This window comes from Podarcis filfolensis (assembly GCF_964270895.1).
Source record: "Podarcis filfolensis genome assembly, chromosome: Z".
Lineage (NCBI taxonomy): Eukaryota > Metazoa > Chordata > Lepidosauria > Squamata > Lacertidae > Podarcis > Podarcis filfolensis.
This window is the reverse complement of record NC_139617.1, coordinates 4,275,976-4,298,883: the sequence shown is the minus strand read 5'-3', so window position 1 is coordinate 4,298,883 and position 22,908 is coordinate 4,275,976. Positions and strand designations below refer to the sequence as shown.

Here is a 22,908-nt window from a genome sequence, read left to right as displayed (position 1 = left end):
CCAGAGGCCTGCTGGTCCCCCTTCTCCAACTTAGAGGGAATGAGTTGATGGGAGCATTTCTGAAAAGCTCTTACCAACAGTCAACATTTGTAAAAATGTACACCCACACAGTGAGAGGCACATTGTGCCTTGGTACCTAAAAACAGAGTTTTGAACATGATAAAGGTTAGCTAGATTGAAGTAACTGATGATATCACATATCCTGGTACTATAAACACGTTTGAGGGTTGAGCATTCGTAAGATCAAACTTGACTGTGATCCTGATTCAGAATTTATCACTTTGGAAAATCTTGCAGTCACTTTCTCTCTCTCTTTTTCTCCTGGTCTCTTTCTTTCATTGCTGCTGAAATTCCAGATTTCATTGGCCGATATGCACTGTCTTTCCAGCATGACTCAAGAGCTATGCTGCTGTTGTTTTACATAGGCCTTATCCATAACTAGCTTAGTGTTACAAGAAATTCTCCCATGAGCAGACTAGAACAGGTCTAGTTAGTCAGCATCATGAAGTATCATGGGCTGAAGATCCTCAAGGTGTTAAACCTCAGCTCCTGTGCGTAACAAACTACTGTTGCGGTTTCCCACCTTTTAGACTCACTGAAGCTTGACTCAGCAGAGAGCAGCACTAAGCTGGCATGGTGGCAAGGCACAGTCTTCCCCCCTTTTTTGCATTAGGGTCATCAATTCAGGAAAGGCTTGCAAATAGCCACTGGCTTGGTTGGTTCCCCATGGCAAAGAAGAATGGTCTCCAGATCTGATTGCTGCAATGCATTCTCCATAAAGCTACCCTTAACACTAAACGTCAGTGGTGGGGAACCTCAGGGCCACAGACCCTTCCCTACTGCACTTCCTAGTTTGCACACCCTTTGAGTGTTCTTTGCTCGGCTAGAAAGTGTCCTTGAACTCTGATAACACTTCTTGTTTGCCTGGATGGAAGATAAAGGTGCCTAGGTTGCTGCTGCTGCTGTTAACCTGCCCTTCACTCTGATCATCCTTCACCTAGTGATCAGAAAATTCTATTTATGTATGCCACAACAGCAGCCCAAATCATAAATGCTCAGAAATGGAAGGAGGGTCTAATACCAACAAAGCAGGAATGGCAGACAAAACTGGTGGAATATGCAGAAATGGCCAGATTAACTAACAGAATAAGAGATCAGGAAGAAAGGCTCTTTAAGGAAGATTGGAAAAATATAGGTAGGTTATCTAAAAAAAACCCATTGTAAGCAAATTAAGACGTTAGCACTTTTAGAGTAAATTCAGCAGTATAGGGTTAACTGAGAGAAACTGAGAAATAAAAGACCAGGGATTGATTAGAATAAACAGTGGGAAAGGGTAACTAAAGCAAACCATGGAGGGGGTGGAGGGGAAGTCGATGTCAAGTGTATGATATGTGATTTAGTGATTGTAAAAGTTTGCAAAATTAAAAAAATTCTGATAAATATTAAGAGAGAGAGAGAGAGAGAGAGAGAGAGAGAGAGAGAGAGAGAGAGAAATGGATGTTGGAAGCAAAGCTCTGTTAGGGCAACAATAATATGATGGCATCAAGGAAATGTCACAGAACAGCCAATAACACAGAATATATCCACCACTAATGTACTATTGTTGTGTGATGTACTGTTGTTATTCCAAATACACCCACCATAGAATTCCAGTCTGGAGGGCCCCATGGACTTTTTGCAGTTAGAAAGTGATGGGGAAGTGCAATGAAAAGTGTGGGGTGAACAAATGATATGTGAGAAGACTACAAACAACCTACAAGCAAATCAATATGAATGCTCATCATTGCATAACCTCCCTGCGAACAAATCAGAATAAAAGCTCAGTAAAGACTGGGTGCAGCCTAAGCTGCAGATAAACCTTGTGCAAGCAGATCAGGACAAAAGCTCATCTGAAGGGGCCCTAAGTTACTCATTTTTTCAGAGATGCTCCATAATTATCCAGTTTTAAACTCAGAAGAGACTCTGGAGGTCCTGTAGTATATCCCTCCCACCACACCCACACTGCTCAGTACATGATTTTTCTCAATGCAGGCCCATAACGATCTCTCTTCATTTCCCAGATAATTGGGGCAATTTGTTTCAGCACTCAGCAGCCTGTTTTATACAATTTTATTGACACATCAAGTTGAATAGTAGAATGGACTACATTTCTTCGAACTGCAAGTGTGCAAGTGTTGGGAGTGGGGAATTGTACTTCTGAATGAAATTGTAATAAAGTGTACCATAATCACATGTGGAATAAGCTCAGATCAGCCATGTCTAGGTCTAGCAAAACAGAGCCAGAGACAAGTCAATCAGCAAGATCCTTATTTTTTAATCTTAAACATGACAAAGAGGCACACAGATCCATCTATAATGACCAGCAAATGAAAATGGAGTGCTTGTACTTGGGAGGACTCTGAAACCAGGATACTGAGTCATGGGGCTCTAGCTGCAACTCAGAAAGACGCCTTAAGTCCCATCAAAGCAAAGTTCCATTTATTTATCTTATTTATTTCAGGGGTGGGGGATGCATGACCTTCTGTGGGCCACAGAAGCAGGTAAGACAAGTGGTTATTGGGAGAGGGTGTGCTCTATGGTGGTGTCCTAGTTGTGATGGTCATTTTTTTGTTTGTTTGTTTAATTAAATTTGTTTACCGCCCTTTATCCAAAGATCACAGGGCAATTCACAACATAGACACAGAAAATGAGAACACAAAATACGAATAAAACAAACACAAACCAATAACCCCCATCTGACAGACACATGTAAAAGGCCATAGAATGTTAATCAGCCAAAGGTTGAAGAGAAACATTTTCAGCTGGTGCCTAAAGATAATGTAGCGAACATGCTAGGGGAGCCTGCCTGGGGAGAGAGTTCCATAAATGTGGAGCCACCACAGGAAATACCTATTCTCGTGTTGCTATCCTCCAGATCTCTCGTGGAGGAGGCACGTGAAAAAGGACCTAAAATAATGATCACAGGTTCTGGGACAATTCATATGGTAAGATTTATTATCCTACTACATTTCTACGCTGCTCAGGAATTCAAGGTGGTGTACATGATTCTCCCCAACTCTGCAATTTTATTCTTGCAACAACCCTTTGATAGAGATTGGGATAAGATTGGCCAATGAGCTTCAGGACAGAGGCAAGATATGAATTCCAAATTTCCCTAGGCCTGGTCTGACACACTATCCCAGAACTTCCTCAATCTAGTGCTATCCAGGTGCAAGTCCTATCAGCTGTAGCAGCCCAAAATAGCTCAGTTTGTTAAAGCAGGGTGCTGATCACAACAAGGCTGCAGAGAGCTGCACAGTGTTTTACTAGATGATCCTCCATGATTCAAGATTCAAGATGGAGAAACATATTGGAAGAACCAGCCTGACAAATGGTAGCCACATCCATTAGCGGAGGAAGAGGAGTGCAAGGGGATCGCCTGCTCTCTGCCCCCCGGTGCCGGAGCATGAAGCTCTGCCACCGGCCACATCACACTGACACAAGTAGGCATCAGGTGGAGATTCCTTTGCTCTTCCAGGCTGTTTACATCTCTTTCGTTTCCCTCTTTCATTGGGTTTGAGTGCTATGTTTTTAGTGATCTCATGTCACATCACAATGGTTTCAGGCTCATTTTCTGCTGACAGTGGATTCTGCATTGATCTTTTCCTTTCTTTTTTTAAGCCTCTCGCTGGTTGGATTTGCATTTCTTGACTTCTATTTCTGAACCACCTAGGAGACAGGGTGAGTTGGGTGGCATTATGAGCCAGGAATCATTCCCATCTCAAGATCCCACTTGAGACTAGGGACTCTAGTTCGGAGGGGGAAATGGCACACGGAGTGCATCCCAGAAGCACATCCACAATATGAGCATGTAGCGCCAGAGTTCTTCTGGCTCACAGATGAAGCACTGCCAATCTCTGATTTGGAGGACTCCCTCATCACAGAGCCTCCTTGCAGTGAAGGTGGAGTTTGCAACTGGGATACACTTACCACCACAGGGCTCCGTCTCAGGGCTTGTCCATGTTTAAGCTTGTCCCATGCCTAGACAGCATGGGTCTGAGAGGTTTCTGCTTGTCCCATGCTTTCTAGCCACAGGTTTGAGCAGTTTTTCTGTTTGCCCCACTGCTTTTCCTGGGACAACCGACTCTTCATTGCTGAATCAGAACAAACACTAATCTGCAGAAAACCCAATTGATGTTTACTCCAATTCAGTGGTAAAGAGGAGGAAAGCAGCGGGAAAAGCGTAAGTTTGGATGAGCCCTGGCTGTCGCTGAAGCAACACCTGAGCTCTTCTCGGTGCCTTGCGTAGCCATTGGCCTAAGCTCTGCACAAGGCCTGGCCTGAGGACATTGCTTGCATCATACCAGGAAGTATACAAACGCCAAGACTGATTGAGAGAGGAGGCACAGGTAGCAGGTAGTATCTCTCAATAGTTAGGCCCCTCTCTGCCTGAGATCCTGGACAGTTGTTCTCAGTTTGGGTTGACGGTAACTGGGCTGCATCAGCCTTTCCACAAACTGGTGCCTTCCAGATGCTATGGACTAAAAGTCCCATCGTCCTTGGCTAGGGCTGATGGGGACTGTAGTCAAAAGAATACTGAGGATGCCTAGCCTACAAAGGCCAGCAGTATAAGGTAGTTTCTAATGCTCATGGCATTAGAAGTCACTAATGGCCGTGGAGGAAGTCACTTGCAGAGCCAGAAGGTGACAACAAAACCTTTTGAGTTTCTGGTCCATGATCTCCACTTGATTTGGAGGCACCAATAAATCTCCTTGCCAAGGGTGGAAGAGAACCTAGTTATGCCTCTGATCTTGGGGGAAGCCACAACATTTAAACTGCAATAAAGGTGGCATAAAGTTGAAGTAGTGTGGACAGGCATCTGACTGGAACTGGCTGGCAGAGAGAGGCAGCAATGAGTCACCTGCTCTCCTGTGCAAAACCTAAAAAGCTGACAGCATCTTCTGATTTCTTTTCCATACAGCAGAGGTCACACTTTGTCACTCTGGTGCTGCACTCCAGCAACAAGCAGGGTAGCATTGGGCATTTCTAGAGACAAGGTCCTCCACTCACCTCTAACTGCTCTCAAAGTTTTGAGCAAGCACGTGTGACTTTGGATCAGTTTGGAAGTCTAGGTGCAAGTCATCAAATGGGCATGAGGCTGAAGATGCCAGAAGAAGCCTCTTCAAGCTACGACTCATAGTGAAACCACAGGAGTTTTCTGCTTCCTTGTAGCAGGGAGCCCAGCATCCCTTTGGTTTGGCCTTTCATCTGTTTGCATGCAGGACAACTGGATTTCGAACGTTCCACCAGCTGCATTGTTGAAATCCTGGCTTCCTTTTGAATTCAAAGTAGTTTGCAGTTGCTTTGGTGGAGGCCCGCATTTCATGAGAAGGATGAAACACTTGTAAAACTGGAGGCGGGGGAAGGAAACCAAACAAAATGTGAAATTCAGCATGCAAGCAAAAACAAACAATCTCACTGCAGTTAACTTGCACAGATCTTTTTAGCCATCACATTCAATCCTCAATTTAGTTGCTTGCTTTGGATTCTCAAAGCAAGCAGCCGGCTTGTGCTTTCCTTACTTCCCTTGGCAGAATAATCTGTTTTGTATCAAGCTTATTTATGGCAGTGAAGCCTCCCCTACTAGCTAATTGAGCACCAAATGAGGCAAAGGAAGTCCTGGGGTTGGATCACCAGTGCCTTCACACTCTTGCAAAAAGAAAAGAAAAGCTGGGGGCATTTGGATCAGCAGTGCAATGGGGGGGATTTTACGCCACACCTACATTACCCCTGTTCTTAATTGCTCCCCAAAGTTACTACAAGTCTCCAAGAAGAAAATATGTAGGCATGATACTGATTCCTTTTTTCCTCATGGGCAGGGGGACCAACAGGAGTTTAGAGAGGAGAGGCAGGCTTGAAACAGCAAATGGACCTTAGTCTTAGTCATTTTCTCCCGAGTTGCTCTTTGCAAACATTTAAAGAGACAGAGGTTTAATCTCAGATCCCCACCGTCTTTCCCAATTCCAACCCTCGCCTAGCGCAATGCTGCCGAAATGTCTGCAAACATCTCCATGACTTGTGGAGGAGATCTGTCAGCAAAAGCAAACATTCACAGCCCAGCTTTCATGAGAAAAGGTACTTGTGCTAAGACCAAAACTTCACCTAGGTCTCAAGGGAAGGCTAGGGTTGGGACAGGCTAAGGACTAAAAAGCAACTGGGAAGCAGTCATAAAAAGCAAGGAACCTAAGGGTCAGAAAACCAAAGGTTGTTGGCAGCTCAACCAAAGCAGTGGAGCAACAGAGGGGAAGGGCTGTGGTAGAGCACCTGCTTTGCATGCAGAAGGACCCAGGTTTAATCCTCAGCATCTCCAAGGTAAGGCTGGGTGAGGGTCCTGCCTGAAACCCTGGAAAGCCTCTGCCAGTCAGTGCAGACAATGTTGAGCTAGGTGGACAAATGGTTTGACTAAACATAAGCCAGCTTCTGGTGTTTGTTCCAACTCTAACATCCTAGGATTCTAAGGGTCGGGTGCAGAGAGCAACCAGATAAAGACCCCGATGGAGCTCCTGTGCTTTCAAGAACGGCATAGAAGGGAGAATCCCACCAGCTTTTGCTACTATGGTCACGGCAAGATTGTGGCATAAGGGACCAAGAGGCAGTAGGCTGAATTTCAGGTGCTGCTTGGAAATAACTAGCCAACTAGCTTTGATTGCAGGCATGCTGGCTATGACCAGGTAGAAGGAGGAGGAGGAGGAGGAGGAGGAGGAGGAGGAGGAGGAGGAGGATGATCTCCAGGAGAAGGGGACCACAGTTGCTAGGGGAATGACTAGCCTCTCCCTGAGTCCAGTTTGCACCTCTTTCGATTGGCCCAGGCAGCTTGCTGATCACCCACTCAGTCTTTCCCTATCCCTGCAGCAGCAAGCAGCTGGTGTGGGCTGCACATGCCTCACTTCCCTGCTCCTTGATTATGACTGACAGCTTGATGAAGGGGGGGTGCAGCTCTGTTTGCTCAAGCGCCTCCTCAGATGCTTCAAACAACCAATCTGTGGCATTAGACAAAGGCCCCATCTGCATTATATATACAGCAGAATCACAGCACTTGCACCCCAAATAATCATGGGAACTGTAGTTTGTAAAGCAAGTTTGTTGTTGTTTAGTCATTTAGTCATGTCCGACTCTTCGTGACCCCCTGGACCAGAGCACACCAGGCACTCCTGTCTTCCACTGTCTCCCTCAGTTTGGTCAGACTCATGTTTGTAGCTTCAAGAACATTGTCCAGCCATCTCGTCCTCTGTCGTCCCCTTCTCTTTGTGCCCTCAATCTTTCCCAGCATCAGGGTCTTTTCCAGGGAGTCTTCTCTTCTCATGAGGTGGCCAAAGACTTGGAGCCTCAGCTTCAGGATCTGTCCTTCCAGTGAGCACCCAGGGCTGATCTCCCCAAGAATGGAGAGGTTTGATCTTCTTGCAGTCCATGGGACTCTCAAGAGTCTCCTCCAGCACCATAATTCAAAAGCATCAATTCTTCAGCGATCAGCCTTCTTGATGGTCCAGCTCTCACTTCCATACATCACTACTGGGAAAACCATAGCTTTAACTATACGGACCTTTGTCGGCAAGGTGATGTCTCTGCTTTTTAAGCAAGTTAGGAGACTCCTATTCCACTCAGAGAGCTACAGTTCCCAGCGTTCTCTGCAAAGAGGGATGGATTGTTAATGCACGCTGGGAATCATAGAGTTCTGAATACCTACCAGCAATCAGCACCCTTTGCAAACTGCAGTTCCCAGGATTCTCTGGGGGGAGACATGGCTGTTTAAAGCTGTATGGTACTGCTTTTGTTGTACATAATGCCGATCCGCTCCTTCACACAGGCTGTTTGTCCTCCTGTCTTTCATACATCAAGTGATAAACACATGTGGGAAAGCCAGTCCCATTTCTCCTGAGGCAGCCCACCCCTTCATGTGAGGCTCTCAATGGCCCTCAGCTCTATGGAGAGCACCATTGGCAGAGCATGAGACTCTTAATTTCAGGGTCGTGAGTTTTTGGTTCCTGCATTGAAGGGGGTTGGACAAAATGACCCTCGTGTTCCCTTCCAACTCTACAGTTCTATGATTCTATGAAAACACTGACTGAGTCACAGCAGCAAGTGTCTTAGCTCAGTATACTATCTAACAGCAGGCAGATTCCCCAGCCTTCTGAAGAAACCATAGTTGCTTGCTGCCACCTTGTGGCCACCAATGGCAATGCTGACATTTATGCCTGGTTTCTAATTTACGAGTAAGGGGAATTCCTTGGCTCCTCAGATGTTGCTAGACTCCGAATCCTTCCATTCCCGACCAGTGGCCTTGCTGCCTGGGGCCAGTGGGTGTTGGAGCCCAACAACACCCGGTGTGCCACAGGTCCCTAATCCCTGGTCTACTTTAACTGGCAGCGCTCCTGCAAGAGCCCAGGCTGAGAAGGGTTTGTTCCCATCTGATCCTTTTTAAACTGGAGATGCCTGGAGTGAACTTGGGAGTTTCCCCATACAAAGCATGTGCTCCACCACAAACTTATCTCCAGAAACCCAGTTCAGCTGTAAGCACCACCTGTCCCCAAACCAAAGTCTGGGTTTTGCAAGCTGGTGGTATGTTCTAATATGCACCATTCTCTCTTCTTCCCAATCACACACAAATTCTCCCTCCCTTTTATGGTTCACTGGAATCAGCTGGGGTTAACATGAACCAAGGTTGGTCTAAACCAGGGTTTGCTAAGCCAGCTTCAAACCATGGTTACAAATTATAGTTTGTGTGGGAACTCTAGCTGGCACCAGCTAGAGCTTAGCCCTGATGTGGAGCCCAGCTAGAGCTTAGCCCTGATGTGGAGCAAGGAACATGGAGTTCTGTGGTGAATCACTAAACTCAGCATCATGGGCTCAAGAGTACTGCACCGGCAAGGGAATAGCAAAAAACCCACACATACCCCTTTGGACTTTTGCAGCCCTAGTTACAGTCTGCAAAAGCAGAGAGGGAATTCCAGTTTTCTCCAGGGCTAGAATTTGAAGTTGAAGCCTGTGGGGTAGGGGCACAGAACTCACCAGTGCCCCTCCCAGCTCCTTACTGCTGCCAGCTACCCCCCCCCCACACACTTCTATTGAATTCTATTATAATTCAAAGCAGCAACATGAAGCGGGGTGGGGATGTTACTAATCATCAAATGCAAAACAAAACATGCACCTCCCTCACTGATGAACCCACTTGGGCACAAGTCTGAACCAGATCACAGGAGCCTGGGAAGCTGCCTTATACAGAGCCAGGGTATTAGTCCACCAGGCTCAATAATGTCTTCACCAGGGGTCAGCAAACTTTTTCAGCAGGGGGCCGGTCCACTGTCCCTCAGACCTTGGGGGGGGCAGACTATATTTTGAAAAAATAAATGAACAAATTCCTATGTCCCACAAATAACCCAGAGATGCATCTGAAATAAAAGCACACATCCTACTCATGTAAAAACATGCTGATTCCCGGACCGTCCGCAGGCCGGATTGAGAAGGCGATTGGGCCAGATCCGGCCCGTGGGCCTTAGGTTGCCTACCCATGGTCTACACTGACTGGAAGTGGCTTCCCAGAGTTTCATGCTGGGGATTGAATTGGGGTTTCTGCATGGAAAGCAGGTGCTCTGCCACTGGGCTCTGGCCCTAGTAGATCTCCCTGGATGCTCTCCCACGAAAGCCCCACTAAAATGAGCCAGGGCTGCACCAGCAGTCTCTCACTGCCTCCCTTCCAAGGAGCCCTGCCAGGCATTCTTGGGGAGTTTTTGGAGGCCATTGCTGATTACCAGCTTGACTCTTTCAGCAGCACCAGTTTTCTGGATCTGGCTGCTCTTACTGATTTCCCACAGAGCACCCAACCTAGCGCCACACCAGAGCGCCGTGGGGAACAGAAAGGGTGGCTCTACCCAGGGACTCAGCACTGCTCCGAGAACCTCCGCCAAAGTCAAGTAAGCCTGCCAAGGCCTGCTACGCCTGGATGACGTCAAACCTGAAACTGACCCTGGGGCTCAAGCAGGAAAACTTCCAGGCATCCAGGATAGCTGTGCTCTCCAATGCTGATGGGGGCTGTATGCCTATGAATATCAGCTCCACATTCAGAAAGCTAATAAACTTCCATGGGCACCACAAAACACTCATTTTGCAGAAGAAAACTGGCAATACTAAGACCTATCGCCCCATAGCTTAGTCGGTAGAGCAGGAGACTCTTAATCTCAGGGTTGTGGGTTCAAGTCCAAGGTTGGGCAAAAGACTCCTGCACTGCAGGGGGTTGAACTAGATGACCCTTGTGACCCTTTAGGGCAACTTGTTGGCTGCTGTGAGAACAAGATGGTCCTTTGGTCTGATCCAGCAGCCAGACTTATGATTCAATGGTCTGGTTCAGAGGTAACCTTTCTCAATCTCCAAATCCCTAACTGCACCTAAGAACAGGAAGCGTGAGAAACACCCTTGCAGCTATTTAAAAAAGGAGGCGCAGATTTTATCTGTAGAACGAGCCACATGCTAAGTTGCCCGTTTTGCCATTAGCAGGTCACAAAAATGCTCACAGCTAAAGCCTCTCAAACAGTCCTTTGATGCTTTTTCTGCACATGCTTTTTCAAGCCCTTTCCCAAATCATCCCAGCTGTTGAAATATTTTGGTTCAAAACAGAGCAGAATAACAATAGTGCTAAAATTGTACACTCCACACACACACACACAGCCGCAAGCAGTGCTGCAGCAGCAACCTGCCAAGTCATGAGCAGCAGGTGAGAGTTGGTGATTTAAAGCTTAAACATAGCTTGGGGGAAAGATGATGGGGAGAGGCGGGTGGATTTGCAGAGCCAGACAGCACAACGCATTGTTGTTGAGCACAGACTATTATAATACTGTATGTCAGTCAATGAGAAATTGTGTTTGTGGCAGCAAATGGATGCACAGCAGAAGTTAGAAAAGGGAGAGCAGAGGGAGAGGTTAGGACACTGGAAGCCAATGGTTGTACCCAATGCCTATGCCAAACCTCTTACACCTGCAGTCGATAAAGTTGCAGCCTGATTTGACCCAAAATAATGCTGTGCTGCTTGGTTATTCTCCATGATCTGCTCTACTGGGCTCTTCTGATGTTCCCATGATATGCTATCATGTTCTTACCTGCTTGTTCAAGAGGACGTAAAGGATGGGGTTCACAAACGTGCTAGTCTTGGCCAGAATGGACGGGATAATGCTCACTGAGGGGCTGATTATTCCGGGCTGGCCAAATGTCACGATCAGGGAGACAATTCCATATGGCATCCAGCAGAGGAGGTAACAGGTGACCATTGACACAACCATGAACAGGACGTGGTGTTCTCTTTTCTGAACAGATGTCCGGTGGAATCTACAGACCTGCTAAAATATGAGAGAGGGGACATTTTCATAGAGTTTCATCCTCATTGCACTCTGTACCACCTTACCCAAGCGCAGGTCATTCCCCAAATCATTTTTTTGCACTAGCTCCTTTAAGTCTTTAGAACAACGTTCTGAAACCTGGGGCCGTCAGTGTGGTTCAGGAGATGTCCCAGTAGCAAAGGTATTTATTAACAAGCAGCTCCTTCAGTTTCCTCTGACAGCTTCCTGGGTGTGCAAGAACATAAGAGCCACCAGTGGCCCATTGAGTTGGGCATCCTGAGGCCCATTATGGGATGCCCACAAGCAGGATCTGAGCAGAAGAATATGTTCAAAGCCTGGCATTGCCTTTGCTATTTATATAAGGAGAATATATCACACTGCTTCCCATGTTACCCTTGCTGTTAATCTGCTTCTATTCACAAAAATCATTTCTGGAGGCTCTGCTCTTTCTTTAAAAAAAAAGTCAATGACAGTAATTGTCTCATTGTCCCTGTGATTTTTCTGAAGTCGCAGTATGCAACTTTCGGCTCTTACACAACTGCCAGCTGTTAGAATTCACAGCTACCTCTCAATCCCTGGGAGCTTAAAAATGCCGCTGTGATTCAACCATTCATAAGTTTACACCAGAGGTAAATGTTCTTCTATAAATAAGGGGAGAGAGACATTTTGTGCAAGTTGCACAATCCTCTGATTTTTCTGTTTCTCCTAAATCGCTGGCCTCCCTGTTCTAGCCATTTAACTCTGAAGCATGTTTCATAAGGAATTGCTCTCAGAGGTGAAGATGGAAGAGCTCCAAACAAGAGTCACACCTGCCTCTCCTAACAAATCCAAGCTAACAACCTCAGGCCAGCAACATGACATGTGCGCACACACGACTGCACCACCACATTCTGTCAAAGAGGTTAGGGGGCTTTGGTTTACCTTTCTAATCGTCTGCAGGATTTTCCCATAGCAGTAGATCATCGTCAGGAGGGGCAAGACAAGGCAGAAGATGAAGAGGCAGATGATGTAGGAGAAGTTGCTGGGAGACTTGACATGCCAAGAGACAGAGCAGGTCATGCCGGGCCCTTCGGGGCCATAGCTGCTCCAGCCGAAAAGAGGCGGCAAGGTCCAGAACAAAGAGTAGATCCAGGAGCCAATGATGAAAAGCCAGGACTTGGTGTAACTGGACACAGCCGGATTGGCCTGCCTCTGCCGGACCGTGGCATAGCGTTCGTAGGAGAGGATGGAAAGAGACACAAGGGAAACGATGCCTGCAAGAGAGAGAGCGGCCCAGAGTTAACAGATCAAAAATCTGCTTTTCGAATGCTGGAATGTAAACCTGTGACATTGGAAGACAGATGATATCCAGCTCAGGAAGAAGAAGAAGAAGAAGAAGAAGAAGAAGAAGAAGAAGAAGAAGAAGAAGAAGAGGAGGAGGAGGAGGAGGAGGAGGAGGAGGAGGAGGAGGCGGCGGAGCTTGGATTTGATATCCCGCTTTATCACTACCTGAAGGAGTCTCAAAGCGGCTAACAATCTCCTTTCCCTTCCTTCCCCACAACAAACACTCTGTGAGGTGAGTGGGGCTGAGAGACTTCAAAGAAGTGTGACTGGCCCAAGGTCACCCAGCAGCTGCATGTGGTGGAGCGGGGAAGCAAACCCGGTTACCAGATTACGAGTCTACCTCTCTTAACCACTACCCCACGCTGGCTCAATACCTCTCCCTGCTATGTACTAAACCATAACCTGCAATTGTCACCAGAGGTCCTTCTCCATGTGCCCCTTCCAAGGGGGGGGGGTCTGGAGGGGGGCAGCACAAGAAGGGGCCTTTTAGTGGTGGTTCCTTGTTTGCTGGATGCTCTCCCCAAGGAGGTTTGCCAGGCACCATCATTACTTACCGTTATGCACCAGGAAGAAAAAAAACATTTCTCTGCGGTGCTAAACAGTTGGTCCCTTACCTCTCTCGCCCTGATCTTGTCACTGTGATCCATGCGACGGTCACCTCCAGGCTTGATTATTGTAACTCACTCTATGTGGGGCTGCCCTTGAAGCTGACTGAGAAACTCCAGCAGGTGCAGAATGCCGTGGCGAGACTCCTTACGCGGTCTTCACCGCGGGATCACATTCACCCAGTACTATACCAGCTGCCCTGGCTCCCGGTGGAGTACAGGGTCAAGTTTAAGGTGCTGGTTTTAACTTTTAAAGCTCTATACGGCCTAGGACCCTTGTACTTTACGGTCTGCAAATAATAACACCTTGGAGATCCTGGGCCTCTAGGCTGGCCTCAACCAGGGCCAGGGCCTTTTCGGCCTTGGCTCCGGCCTGGTGGAACGCTCTGCCACAAGAGATCAGGGCCCTGAGGGATTTGACATCTTTCCGCAGGGCCTGCAAGACAGCCTTTGGTCAGGGCTCAGCCTGACTCCCCTTTTCTTTTAGTATAAGAACTAATATGAAAGAGGCCTCCCAGCATTCTCACAGGCCCATATAAGATCAGCGTAACAATTGGGCCGATGAGTACTTACTCTTTCCAACCCTAACCCTGCAGAAAGCCATCTAATTAAACTTTAATTTGATTTTGACCTGTTTTTAAGAGGTAATTTAATTATTGTCTGATTTTCTACCAATGTTATGTATCTGATGTTAGCCGCCCTGAGCCCAACTTCGGCCAGGGAGGGCGGGATATAAATAAAAGTTTGTTATATTATTTATTATTCATTTCTGCGAAGCCTTTGGCTTTTAACATTTTGGGTGGGGTGGGATGTTTTAGTCTTGCCTTTTAAAACTTTGGGTGAGTTTTAGCTTTTTCTCTGGGTTTTGTTTTTTTAATGCAGGCTTTAATGTATGTGTCATTCGTTTATTGCCGTAAGTTGCTTGCAGTTAAATTTGTCCATAAAGTGACTAGTAAGTTTAATGGATAATAATAATTATATCAATCATGCTGGGGGGAGGAGTTTTGCAAGCAGGCAAAGCTGACCTTAATAACATTGTAGCTAGAACCCTGCTCTGTGACATAAAGTGAACAGGCATTCTGTTTTCTTGCCAGCTGATGGCTCCTAAATATTTAACACACCCCACTGGTGAAGGTCTGAAGGGGAAAGAGCTTGACAGCTGGGATGGAGTTTTGCAGTTAGCTAAACGAAAAGCAGCCTTGTACAGTTGCAAGAACCACACATGCTGTTTTTTTTTGGGGGGGGGGTGACTGACATTTCCTCAGGACCAGTGCTATGATCAGGCAAACTAGGCAGCCAGATGGGGTATAGAGCTCAAACAGGTGCAGAACTGACCTTTGAAGGGCACAGTTTTATACAGATTAGTTCTTGTAATATATTATAAATTTATTATGATATTTTACTTTGATTTTATATTTTGATTTTTTAATCATTTTAGGTAAAATGCATTATACATTAGAATTGTTTTTTAAATGTATACTTAAAATAGGGAGTTAATTGGAAGTTATGTTCACAAACACACACACATACAAAGTGAAAATCACTTAATTTTAAATCTTACGGTCACATCATAATCTTTGTTTGAAAAGGTATTCATTTTTCTAGTGAGCTATGTCTGATTAATAAAGCAAAACCATCTGGACTGGAGCAAATTGCTGTTTGCTCCGATTGAGCACTAAAGAGTGGTTTTCCCTGGGGGAAAAGCAATGGGACAACAGGAAGTGTGGATAAGGCACAGGTGGTGCTGTATTCTAAACCACTGAGCCTCTTGGGTTTGCCGTTCAGAAGGTTGGCGGTTCAAATCCCCACAATGGAGTGAGCTCCCGTTGCTCGGTCCCAGCTCCTGCCAACCTAGCAGTTTGAAAGCACACCAGTGCAAGTAGATAAATAGGTACCACTCAGGCGGGAAGATAAACTGTGTTTCCATGCGCTCTGACTTCCGTCAGTGTTCCATTGTGCCAGATGCAGTTTAGTCCTGCTGGCCACATGTCCTGGAAAGATGTCTGCAGACAAATGCCATTTACCTCAGCCTGAAAGCAAGATGAGTGCCACAACCCCATAGTTGCTTTTGCCTGGACTTAACAATCTAGGGGTCCTTTACCTTTTTTTAATGTTTCAGTTAATCTCAGGATCCTTCTCACATTTCCAGTGCCAAAGCTCAAACTGATAAAAACTTGGCAACTATATCAATTGAACATGCCCAAGCATCCTCACTTGACCTGAAGGTGACAAAATTTGCAAAGGAAAAGTCACACAAAGTGAGATTTCGATGTGCCTGAAATGGAAACTTTTAAGAGACTTAAATTTTGATGTCAAAATTCGCAAGATTATTCAAGATGATTTGCATGTTGAAACATTTTCTTTGTATTTGAAATAATCAATAATTATTATTGTATGATGTACTCTTGCAATTTAAAATAAATTTAGTAGTTTCAAGTTTTGTGCACTTCAGTTTTTCTACAAGACACCTGTTTCTGAAAATTGAATTTAGCAATTGGGGCTGGAGAATGCAAGTACAGTGGTACCTCGGGTTAAGTACTTAATTCGTTCCGGAGGTCCGTTCTTAACCTGAAACTGTTCTTAATCTGAAGCACCACTTTAGCTAATGGGGCCTCCTGCTGCCGCCGCACCGCCAGAGCACGATTTCTGTTCCCATCCTAAAGCAAAGTTCTTAACCTGAGGTAATATTTCTGGGTTAGCGGAGTCTGTAACCTGAAGCGTCTGTAACCCGAGGTACCACTGTAGTTAGCCTAGCCTAGGATGCAAAATAGGCTGGCACTAGTTGCCGTCCTCTTCACCCATGCTGGCTTCTCCCGCTTCTCACAAGGAAAAAAGCCAGACTCTGTGATCTTTGGGAAGTTTGTTTCCTGTTTCCTGATTTCAGAGCTGGTAGATCTCATCTTGCATCTATCCCTCAATAAAGGCCAGGTCTTGCCTTTATGGTTCTCTGCATCTTCATACACAAAATTCCTTTGTGAGACATGTGTTGAAAGGTAGCCAGTCCCTGCAAAGAGGAAAGAGTGCATGCAGGAGAAGTCATGCTTCTGATTGAAGCAGATGGACTGTGACACATCCCAGCTAGAGAGATTAACTGTGTCACATACGGATAATATCATGAACAATGGATGAGCTACAGAGGTACAGATGCCCAGGAGATTAGTGCAGAATCAGGCTGCACATTGATGCTTTATCCTACAACCCTGCTGGCATCAAAAATGATAGCCATATTTGAAAGAAGCTGGAATTTTTGGGGCAGTTAATACATTTGCAGAGATGCCCCTAACAGCTCAGAGATCAACCACTGAGCTCAACTCATGGCAGGTCCAGAGGTGTTTTCTATTTTCAGGTTGCACAATTAAAGTTGATTTGATTCTTGTGCAACAAACTTGTTTCCTCCTGAAAACTGGACTTTTGCAGTAGAGAAAGTGATGCGGAAACGCTCTTGAAAGTGTGCTTGCCATCTAATTTCCCCACACAGAAATAAGAAACAGCAATGTGTAAATTGCTGGTTTCATCTAACCTCCCCTCAAGCATTCTGCAAACAAATCAGGATGAATGCAGGTCATCTGGAACCAAACCAAGATGTGTTACTGCCCAAGGTGAGGCAAACAAAGGTAGCCCCGCCCCCTGCCCAAAGTTAAGCCACAGGGCAGGCAAAGGTATTTTGGCACTTGAGACAGAAAATTGTACAGATGTCTCTCCCTAGGAGTACAAATGCAGTGGTAGTAAATAAAACTACTAAGAATTAGATGCCCTTTCATGACACCCAAAATCACCCCACCCCACTCAACCTAACAGTAGGGCTGGCCTGGGCTTTCAGATCCACCATCCTGCCAGACCCCCAGATTCTGACACCTTTTGACCTTAAAGATAGTGGCTGTTTATGGTCATTTCACACATTGCATCTTTAGATGTACACCCCAAAAATGTGACCTGTGAATGCAGCAAATGCATGTTTGGAAAGACGGAAAGGTCAAGGCCCCAGGACACACATGGTGGGTGGGCATACTGAAGGTTTAGGTCTGGTCAGTACACAGAATGGAGACTGTCTAGGGTGGAATCTAGGCACATATAAAAAATGCTATGAAAATGTTTTGAAAAAAGTTTTAAAAAGAGATTGAATAGGTCAAAAGCTCGCCATCGCCATCTAGTGTACCGTTTGTATAATGCACTTAAAACGTTAGCAGCTGTATGGCTGAGTCCTAAGATTCCTGAATGGCTTGAAAGTGCATGAACAGTTTTGAAAGTCTGCAGGTGTTGCAGAGTAAAATTGCCAACAGTCTTGGTACAGCGGACAAAGTCACCCAAGGGCTTGGAATAACTATTTGCCTTTCTCCACGACCAGCAAAGCAACAGTAAATTATACAAATAATAGTTTTTAAATGCAGCATAAATTGGGCAAAATAAGAGAAGCAATTATGAAAACTTGCATCACTCATACAATTTGCTAAATTTGGGGGGCCAGAAATGAAAAGTCAGATCTACACCATAAATTTAAAGCACTCTTTAACAGCAATGGTTTTCCCCAAGGAACTGTAGTTAAAGGGTGCTGGCCTCACAGAGTGACAATTCCTATCATGCTTAACAAGTCCCCAGGATTCTCCATGACTGTTCCGGAGCACTTCACTGGTGTGAATGGGACCAAGCCCAGCACATAGCTTTGGTCAAGGCTGGGTCAACTCTATGGCTTTCTCTGGTGTGGTCTCCACATAGCCAGGGTGCTGTAACAGCTGGCATATTGGACTATGACCTGGGAGACCAGGGTCTGAATCCCAGCTCAGCCATGAATCACACTGGCACTGGGTGACCATTGGCCAGTCTATCTGCCTACCTCATAGGGAAGGAGATCTTTAGAACTGTGGAGGAGAAAGGTGGTAGTTAAATCTAATAAATTAATACATAAATGTACTGGAGCTTCAGAAATTTCGATGTTTAAAACCACGCAGGAACTTTGGATACCCTAAAGGCAAACCCGTCTTGCTTTCCCAAATATTCCACGCGCGTCCTCCCCCAAACCAGAGCCTTGCTCTAAAAACTTACCGAAGAGGGAGTTGACGAAGCCGTACCACTTGCAGCCGGCCTTGCCTAGGAGCCAACGGCCGCGCACGCTGGAAGCGAAGCTGAAAGGGGTCCCGAAGACGCAGACCAGGAGGTCGCTGAGGCTGATGTTGAGCAGGATCAGGTTGATGGGCGTCCGGATGGCCTGGAACTTGACGAAGATCAGCACCACCAGGAGGTTGCTGAGGCTGCCCAGGAGCAAGATGACGCCCAGGCACACAGCCACCGTCAGGTGTCCCGTCCGTCCCAGGCTCCCAGCAGGAGAGGCCAGCAGCTGGCTGTCGAAACTCAAGTTACCGGCGCTTCCCGCCGCGCTCTGGTTGGAAAGGTTGAGGCTCCGGTCGCCCAGCGCCAAGAGCATGACAGCAGCGCAGTACCTTGACGCTGCTCCAAGCCTTCGGGGTGCGGATTTGGCAGAAATTGTCAGGGCACCTCGCGACTTAGGACAGCCTAACACTCGAGCACAGTTGGCAGCAGCTGGCTCTGCCCTAACCTTCCCGGAGCACCTTCTCCAATCAAGCCCTCAAGTACACATTCTTCTCCAGAGGGACCCACGCGCCCAGCCCAACCCCTGAAGCGGGCGAAACCTGTGCGCCTTTAGCAGAGGAGCATGGACCCACCAGGAAGCCTCTTGGCCGCAACGGAGCGCAAATCAGCGAAGGAGGACGGAGCTGCGTATTCGCGCAGCAGTGCACCCTGCCTTGAGCCGGAGACACAGGGAAGAGTTGAAGGAACGCACCTTTCAAGGGTTGCCCCTCCTGCCTCGCCACGATTTTCTATTGCGAAGTAATGCTGCGCAAAGTTGCGCCCTGTCCTAGTGGTGCCAGCGCACGCACGCAAGTGTAAAGTGTGCCTTTACACTTATGAAGACATGCGAGGAGACCAGAGGCCGGCGTGAGCCCTCGTTTTGTTTATGGCACAACGCCCCCCCCCCCCAGCCTCACGCAACCGCCTTTAACAAAGCCCTACCCCTTGGAGGGCGAGAGGGACCGTTCTTGTGCCTGCAAAGGGGAACCAAAGACAACGACCCCCACCCTTACCCGGCAAGGCAGCGCAGAAAGCAAGCCTTGCGCGGAGAGAGCTCTGCCTCCCGCGCCCCTCTTCCCGCGCCTTTCCAATATAGCAGTCTAGTCTAGACTCTAGACTATCTTTCCCTGTAAGGAAGAGCGGGAGTCCTGCGCGCTTTCGGCACGGCTGTTCCGCAGCGGCTCCTCACCAAGCTCCTAGGCGGATCTCTGGCTCAGTCAAAAGCAGCGGCGGGACAATGAAGGGATGGAACTCCCTTCTAGAAGGGAGAGGCTGCTCCACCTGCTCCGCCGTAGTTGAGTGGTCCGAACCACGCCTCCTTGTTACTTTCGCTTCGCCACCTTTGCGAGCGGAAACAGGAAGGGTCTTCTACATCGGGTGGAGCAAAGAGAGCGAAGGACCAACCCCCTCCCACACACAGACATCCCACTTTTCATAGTACTAGAGCTCGAGGCTGTCCAGCGACAGCAGACAATTCCAGATCGGTAAAAGGAAAAGATCTCTAGCCGCACAACGAAGACTTGGATGTAAGGAGCATTATTTGCCAGGAAATACGGCGAAGGGTTTTTTTTAATAAATCACGCTGTTTAATGCGTTTAGAATTACTCTGATAACTATTGTTGTGTTTGAAAACTGTTTTTGAAATGCAGATTTGACTGGAACATGCGCCCAGAATGAAGGAAGAAGGCTGGAGAAGATGCGAGAAAGGTGTCAGCACGTGCTGCCTTGGGAGAGACGTGTAGCTTTGATGTATGAAATCTAACGCTTCTAGATGCCTTACTCACTTTTTCGTTATTTCTCTATGAGACAAATATTTTACAGATGCCACAGCTGGGTCAGATACTTATTGCTGGGGGGGGTGTGATATTGTGAGCTTGGGTTGGGGACTAGATCCCCCATAATCTTTACATTATGTGAAATGTTAAGAGTTTGACCAAATTCATGAGGGACTGATCTACAAAGTGAAAGTACTGGGAGCCTTGGATTGCAGGGCTCACAATTACTGCAGCATCCTAATAACATCCACATCATCAGATGCCTGAAGTTGGCTCCTGATTCTTAATTTCATACAGTCCTTTGAATCCTTAGGTTCATATATTTGGACAAATTCATAAGGATAAGGTTATCGGTGGCTACAGCCATGAAGGCTGTCTTCCTCCTCCACTGCTGGAGGCAGTATGCCTCTGAATGCCTGGGCATCAACATTAAGAGACCTTGCATCTTGGTGAATTGGATTGAAAAGATCACTTACAGTTTCTGGAGTTCAAAGGCTTTAACCACAGAATGGACTATTTACAAGATAAGCAGGGGTGAGAGAGAAATAGCAGAAAGACATATCTAGATTTGTCTGGTAGGGCAAAAAGCCCAGAATAAAATTTAAGATATTAACTGATGCAAAAGAAAGAGGGGGGTTTGCCCTGCCAGACTTAAAACTGTATTATGAATCAGCGGCATTTTGCTGGCTGAAAAACTGGCTACTTCTTGAGAACACAGACATTTTGGATCTGGAAGGGTTTAATAACAGGTTTGGTTGGCATGCATATATATAGTATGACAAGGTAAAAATTCACAAAGGTTTCAAAAACCATATTGTTAGGAAAGCACTATATAATGTTTGGATTCGGTATAAAGATCTGTTGGAAAACAAAACCCCTAGGTGGCTGTCACCAATGGAAGCTAAGGAAGTGAAAAAACTTAATATGGAATCTAAATGGCCAAAATACTGGGAAATTACAGAACAAGAGGAGGGAAAAGTGAAACTACAGAGTTATGAGAAAATGAAGTCTAAAGTAAGAGATTGGCTTCATTATTACCAGATAAATGAAGTATTCAAACAGGACAGGAAAATTGGCTTTCAGGTGGAGAGATCAAATTAGAAACAGAATTGTTGGAACCCAATACTAAGAATTTGTCAAGAATGTACAACTTGCTGTTGAAATGGAATACACAGGATGAGACGGTTAAATCAGCTATGATTAAATGGGCACAAGACATTGGTCATGACATCATGTTTGCTGACTGGGAACAGTTATGGACTACCGGTATAAAGTTTACGGCATGTAATGCCTTAAGAGAGAATATTATGAAAATGATTTATAGGTGGTACATGACCCCAGTCAAGCTTGCAAAAATCTATCATTTGCCCAATAATAAATGCTGGAAATGTAATGAAACTGAAGGTACTTTCTACCACCTTTGGTGGACGTGCCCAAGGATCAAGGTCTTCTGGGAAATGATCTATAATGAAATTAAGAAGGTCCTCAAGTGTACCTTTCATAAGAAACCAGAGGCCTTTCTCCTGGGCATGGTGGGCCAATTGGTGTCAAGGAAAGATAGGACGTTCTTTATGTATGCTACAACAGCAGCAAGAGTTCTTTTAGCAAAGTATTGGAAGACACAAGAACTACCCACGCTGGAAGAGTGGCAGACGAAGGTGATAGACTATATGGGACTGGCTGAGATGACTGGCAGAATCCGCGACCAAGGAAAAGAGACGGTGGAAGAAGATTGGAAGAAATTTAAAGTTTATCTTAAGAACTATTGTAAAATCAATGAGTGCTAAAATGTCATGGGTAACGTAAAACAGAATTGCAGCGATAAATGATTGGGTAAGAGAAAAAGGATTAAAGAAAGTGAATCATAAGTAATTGAAATTAGGGGTTGCTGAAAAAGTTCAAAACAGGGATGCAGAAAAGGGAGGTATGGGGAAGTCGTTGAAATAAGGCTTAAGAAAAAGAGGTTATGAAATTATACGTGTTTATATGTTTGTTTGTCTATGTATTGTTAGTTGTAACGTGTTTTAATTCATGTTGGAAAATCAATAAAAAAATATTTTAAAAAAGAGAGAGAGAGAAATAGCAGAAATCCTATCTCAACAAGCTGGAAGAGGACAACAAACAAATAATGGCTCTACTTTTAGGGGTGGAATTAACTTAGAGTCTTAGACAAAGTGAAGACTACAAGCAAGTGCTGGCTAGCTTGCAAGACAAATAGTGCCCTCGTGTGGTTTAAAGTAAAAAAGGTAAAGGGTAAAGGGACCCCTGACCATTAGGTCCAGTCGTGGCCGACTCTGGGGTTGCGGCACTCATCTCACTTTACTGGCTGAGGGAGCCGGCGTACAGCTTCCGGGTCATGTGGCCAGCAGGACTAAGCCGCTTCTGGCGAAACAGAGCAGCGCAGGGAAACGCCGTTGACCTTCCCGCCGGAGCGGTACCTATTTATCTACTTGCACTTTGACATGCTTTCAGACTGCTAGGTTGGCAGGAGCAGGGACCAAGCAACAGGAGCTCACCCCATCCGTGGTTTAAAGTAGCACATGCATAAACTAATTCAGGAGAAGGAAAGGTATTGCTTTTCTCCAGCAATCACAAGTGTGTGTGGTAGGAATGTGGCAGGTCCTGCTTAGAGTTTTCCTAGTGACAACTGGCATGATGCAACCAAAATAAGATTTATTTTAATTCTGGTGTATGTGTGTGGGAGAGACAGAGAGAGAGATTTAAGCAAATACTTAACTTTCCCATTATAGGGCTGCA

The 22,908-nt window shown here is 46.1% G+C and overlaps 1 protein-coding gene and 1 long non-coding RNA gene across 4 annotated transcripts; one reads left to right on the top strand and one right to left on the bottom strand.

The window, feature by feature from the left end:
* Positions 1-2,164: 2,164 nt before the first annotated feature.
* LOC310754100 (pinopsin-like) lies at positions 2,165-19,735 on the bottom strand. 3 transcript variants are annotated; one of them, XR_014543608.1, is made up of 5 exons: positions 18,332-18,803; positions 12,285-12,616; positions 11,127-11,363; positions 4,152-5,389; positions 2,165-2,845 (listed from the first exon to the last, which is right to left on the bottom strand). XR_014543608.1 is itself a non-coding variant. In XM_083595631.1 (5 exons), the coding sequence occupies exons 2-5, from the start codon at positions 18,708-18,710 to the stop codon at positions 5,174-5,176; spliced, it is 1,161 nt and encodes a 386-aa protein (XP_083451757.1). In that variant the 5' UTR covers positions 18,711-18,885; positions 19,025-19,735; the 3' UTR covers positions 2,973-5,173. The 3 variants fall into 3 exon arrangements, 2 of the variants coding, with proteins under 2 accessions (XP_083451757.1, XP_083451756.1); XM_083595631.1 differs by lacking the exon at positions 2,165-2,845 and adding an exon at positions 19,025-19,735 and having other exon boundaries at positions 2,973-5,389; positions 11,127-11,360; positions 18,332-18,885; XM_083595630.1 differs by lacking the exon at positions 2,165-2,845 and adding an exon at positions 19,025-19,697 and having other exon boundaries at positions 2,973-5,389; positions 18,332-18,885.
* A 29-nt stretch (positions 19,736-19,764) lies between these two features.
* Positions 19,765-20,409, top strand: LOC310754121. Its single transcript, XR_014543626.1, has 2 exons — positions 19,765-19,902; positions 20,026-20,409. It is a non-coding gene; the product is annotated as an uncharacterized lncRNA (long non-coding RNA).
* The last annotated feature ends 2,499 nt before the right edge of the window (positions 20,410-22,908 follow it).

Bases quoted from the DNA above. Each gene is read 5' to 3' on its own strand.
- LOC310754100 (XM_083595630.1), bottom strand. From the start codon at position 18,710: ATGCTCTTGGCGCTGGGCGACCGGAGCCTCAACCTTTCCAACCAGAGC. The intron at 12,617-18,331 runs GTAAGTTTTTAG...TCTCTCTTGCAG, and splicing joins CTTCGTCAACTCCCTCTTCG to GCATCGTTTCCCTTGTGTCT. The intron at 5,390-11,126 runs GTAAGAACATGA...CCCCGCCTCCAG, and splicing joins ACGTCCTCTTGAACAAGCAG to TTTTACAAGTGTTTCATCCT.